We start from the raw sequence: 4,831 nt of genomic DNA on the forward strand, positions 1-4,831 counted from the left end.
TCACCCAGATGCTTTTCGCCATCGTTTTTACGACAAACGGTTGGTCGGAGACAAAAATAACCCAGATGCTTTTCGCCTTATTTTTAGGTGTTCTATACGATAGAATCAAGAAAACAACGATTTGAGCGAAATAAAAAAAAAATGTTTTTTATTTTCTAAGTCCTGGTGCCTTTATAATGGAATCCCTTCGACATCGTTTAGACGACAAACGGTTGGTCGGAGACAAAAATCACCCAGATGCTTTTCGCCTTATTTTTTGGTGTTCTATACGATAGAATCGAGAAAATAAACAAAATACAAAAAAATAATTTTTTGCAAAAATTTTCTAAGTCTTTTTTCCTCAGTGTCCCGTTACGTACACTCCAACCAAATATTGCTTCAAAAATAAAAATATCAGTCATTTAGAGTCGTTTAATTCAAGTCATAGTCATAATAATAATCAAGATTATTTTGTTGGAATTTTGAATAGTCATAGCTCCAGTCAAAGTCATAAGTCTAATTGTCATTTAAAGTCATATAACAGTCACTATAAACATGTCAAGTCAGCAAGCACACATTCACTGCACCACTTGTCTCCACCACCACAATTTACACACATACATAGTCAGTCACAGTCAGGGAATGATTCCGGTGATGACATTGGTGTCATTCCTGAGAGATCTCACCGAGACTCATATTGTCAGTCTGAGAAATTAATTTTCAAGTCATATTTCAATGATGATAATGGTGATAATGTCATGTCTGAGAGGTCTGAAAAGTACCTCGGTGATGAAAGCAGTCACCAGTCTGAGAAATTAATTTTCAAGTCATATTTCAATGATGATAATGGTGATAGTGTCATGTCTGAGAGGTCTGAAAAGTACCTCGGTGATGAAAGCAGTCACCAGTCAGAGAAATCAATTCTCAAGTCATATTGTCATAATTCAAATAAAAGTTGTGATAGTCAAAGTGGGTATCTTAATGATGAGTACAGACACATGTCTGAGGAATCACCTCACACAATCACAACAGTCACATCACCATATCACAGTCAACAAGTCACATCATCATTTAGTCAGGTCAATACAGTCGAGTCAAAACATAAACATAACATTAACAATAGTAAACAGTCTTGGAACATAAATGTTAAAGTAGGTCATTCACAATTTAATTGTATCATTGATTCAGGAGCTGATCTTAACATAATGTCAAAACAAACTTTTGATTCTTTAAAACGTCAACAAAGTCAAATGTCACTTGTCAAATGTCACATAAATGTCACAGGATTTTGTGGCAAGTCAATACCCATTATGGGAAAAGTCAATATTAAATGCAATTTAATATTAAATAATAACACTGTCAGTGAAAATATAGTGTTCATAGTCGCAAATTTAGTATGTCCCAATGTCCTAGGTCTTCCTACTTGTGAAAGGTTAGGAATAATTAAAAGAGTTTTTTCAGTATCTAAACAAAATTTTTGTCAACAAATTCTAACACAATATAATGATGTTTTTCAGGGTCTTGGCTGTCTACCTCCTGTCTGTCACCTGAAACTCAAACCTGATGCAGTACCATGCGTGGATCCTCCCAGGAGAGTACCATTTGCGATGCTTGGAAAGCTACGCGAGGAGTTGGATCGCATGGAGAGCATGCAAGTCATTGAAAAAGTCACTAAGCCTACAGAATGGGTGAATAGCATAGTAATTACGGTCAAAAGTTCAGGTCAGTTACGAATTTGTTTAGATCCTAGAAATTTGAATAAGAATATCATAAGGGAAATTTATCCAATAAAGTCAATTGATGAGATAAGATCTCAATTAGTAGGAGCTGTTTGTTTTTCTCATTTAGATGCATTTTCAGGTTTTTGGATGTTAAGATTAGATGAATATAGTTCTAATTTATGTACCTTTCAAACACCATTTGGCAGATATAAATATTTAAGATTACCTTTTGGCATAAATGCATCATCAGAAATATTTCAAAGAGTTATGATGAATTTGTTTGGTGATTTAGAAGGAGTCTTGATATTCATCGATGACATTCTAGTCTATGGTCCAAGTGAGTCTATACATAATGAGAGATTACATAAAGTAATGCAAAGAGCTCGTCAAGTTAATTTAAAATTTAACAAGTCCAAATGTAAATTTCTAGTTTCTGAAGTCTGTTTTTTAGGTTATGTCTTTAGTAAAGATGGTGCAAGGGTTGACCAAGAAAAAGTAAAAGCAATTGTCAATATGCCTACACCACAAAATGTCAAAGAATTGCAAAGAATATTAGGTATGATCAATTATTTAGGTCCCTTTATTAGCAATTTGTCAGAAAAAACTCAAATTTTAAGAAATCTTTTGAAAAAAGATGCAGTCTGGTCTTGGGATGAAAATCATAATAAATGTCTTAAGAGTTTAATAGATGAAATTACAAAGTCACCGGTTTTAGCTCACTATAACCCCAATATTCCATTAGTCTTGTCAGTAGATTCGTCTAAGTCAGCATTGGGAGCAGTCATTTTACAAAATAATAAACCCATTGCTTATAGTTCAAAAACATTAACCACAACTCAGTCTAGGTATGCTCAAATTGAGAAAGAATTGCTTGCAATTCAATTTGGTTGTGAAAAATTTCATCAGTATGTATATGGTCATAGAGTCACAGTTCATACAGATCATAAACCATTAGTCTACTTATTTGATAAACCATTACATGATGTACCAGCTAGGTTACAGCGAATGATGTTAACTTTACAAAAGTATGACTTGAAAGTCATACATGTCCCAGGTAAACAAATGTTTATATCTGATACCTTGTCTAGAGCTGCCTTAAAAGATTATTATACACCAGAAAATGAGGCAGAAATAACTTGTCATGTCAATTTAATGTATTCAAATTTAGCAGTCACTAAAGATTACAGCACAAAATTGTCACAACATACCAATAAAGATGAAAGTTTGCAATTGTTAAAGAAATATTATTATGAAGGTTGGCCAAAAAGTAAAAGTAAAGTCAGTCAATTAGTCAAACCATATTGGAATATACAAGCTGAAATTCATGTCGTAAAAGATTTGTTGTTCAAAGGTTCAAAATTGATAGTACCACAGTCTATGTATAAGGAAATGTTGGATAAAATTCATGAAGGTCACCAAGGTATAAACAAATGTCTTAAATTAGCGAGAGATTCTTTATATTGGCCAAACATGTCGGTTGATATCAAAAATTTAGTAGAACAATGTCTTATATGTGCAAAATTCAAACCTTGTAACCAAAAAGAACCATTACAAAATTTTGAGATTAATAAGTATCCATGGCAACAAGTTGGTATTGATTTAATGTATATTGATAACCTTTCTTATTTAATTGTTACAGATTATTACTCTAAATACATAGAGATAGCTTTGTTAAATAAAAATAGTACAGCCAAAAATGTAATTACACATTTAAAGTCTATTTTTGCCCGTCATGGTATACCTTTGTCATTAGTGTCTGACGGTGGACCTCCTTTCCAATCTTTAGAATTCAAGAATTTTTTACATGAATGGGACATAGAACATATTATTACTAGCCCATATCATGCACAGTCAAATGGTCAAGCAGAAAGTTCAGTCAAAATTGTAAAAAATATGTTGAAAAAATGTAAAGAAAATTCGTCTGATCCTTATATAGCCTTATTACAATATAGAAATACACCTAAAAATAATTTACCATCCCCAGCACAACTGTTAATGTCTAGGAATTTAAGAGATAATGTTCCAAAGTCATATAAAAAATTAAAACCAAAGGTTGTAAAATTTAAAGATTACAAAGAATGTGTAAACAAGAATAATGTCAATAAGTCAAAATATTATAATAGAAATTCTAAGCCTTTGTCATTGTTGTATCCTAATGATCATGTCTACTTTAAAAGAAAACCAAATTATAATTGGGAACATGCCATTGTCAAGCAAAGGCTGGCAAATAATAGGTCATATGTCATTGAGGATGTCAATGGAGTTAGGTATAGGAGAAATAGAATTCACTTAAGGCATAAGTACTCTCCTATGCTATCCAACTCGTCGTCGTCGTTGTCATCGTCGCAGGGGAGAGAGGATGGTGACAGTCAGAAGGCTGGACCTCAAGAACTCTCATCTCAATCCTCAAGTAGTCAAATTGTCACACGTTCAGGTCGATTTGTAAAGCCTTCTCGTAGGCTAATAGAAGAAATAGATTAAGTATATAATTGTAATCTAAATTAAGTCATAATTAAGTAAAAACCTTTGTCTATCATAACTATGTATAATAAAGTCAATTTTTGTCAAGTCAGTCCATAGTCTTAAGTCTATTGTTTGTCAAGGGTTAATTTAAACTTAACAGGGGGGATGTTGTAACATCACTAATTAGTAATACTAATTAGTACGTCACTAATATAATAACTTCCGCTATGATCTGTCATCTGTCTTTTTCCATATCTTTGGTATGGGTCGACTATGTAACTGTGTGAATGTGTGTTGTGAAATAAAACTCAAGTAACCCAAGATCAAGGACTTTCATTTATATTACAGTCTTGCTTTGCGACTTCAGACAGCGTTGCTTTGGTTGAAGCGACATCATCGGCAATACCGTCGAGTTTCTCGTCGAGGGTAATCTGAGTGCGGCTCACCACCATGACGCCTTGCGTCGTCTGGTTGATGGCCGCCTTAGCCTCGTCGATTTTATCGACGATGTTGTCGATGATGTCGGATCCGCCGTCGTCTCGAAGAGCTGTCTGTTGGTCGAAGCACAGCACCATCTTCTCTTCGAGCTTATTCAGCCGCATTTGCAGCTCTGTCTCGACATCCTCCAGCCTTTCAATGATGCGAACGTCTTTATCTCGCAGTCCGGC

The 4,831-nt window shown here is 34.1% G+C and overlaps 1 protein-coding gene across 2 annotated transcripts; it reads left to right on the forward strand.

Moving 5' to 3' along the window:
• Positions 1-385: 385 nt before the first annotated feature.
• On the forward strand, positions 386-4,486 carry LOC124643100 (uncharacterized protein K02A2.6-like). 2 transcript variants are annotated; one of them, XM_047181955.1, is made up of 2 exons: positions 386-1,411; positions 1,497-4,486. In XM_047181955.1, the coding sequence occupies exon 2, from the start codon at positions 1,587-1,589 to the stop codon at positions 4,179-4,181; it is 2,595 nt and encodes an 864-aa protein (XP_047037911.1). In that variant the 5' UTR covers positions 386-1,411; positions 1,497-1,586; the 3' UTR covers positions 4,182-4,486. The 2 variants fall into 2 exon arrangements, with proteins under 2 accessions (XP_047037911.1, XP_047037910.1); XM_047181954.1 differs by having other exon boundaries at positions 386-726; positions 829-4,486.
• The last annotated feature ends 345 nt before the right edge of the window (positions 4,487-4,831 follow it).

Source organism: Helicoverpa zea, chromosome 26, assembly GCF_022581195.2.
Source record: "Helicoverpa zea isolate HzStark_Cry1AcR chromosome 26, ilHelZeax1.1, whole genome shotgun sequence".
Lineage (NCBI taxonomy): Eukaryota > Metazoa > Arthropoda > Insecta > Lepidoptera > Noctuidae > Helicoverpa > Helicoverpa zea.

Bases quoted from the DNA above. Each gene is read 5' to 3' on its own strand.
- LOC124643100 (XM_047181954.1), top strand. From the start codon at position 840: ATGTCTGAGAGGTCTGAAAAGTACCTCGGTGATGAAAGCAGTCACCAG.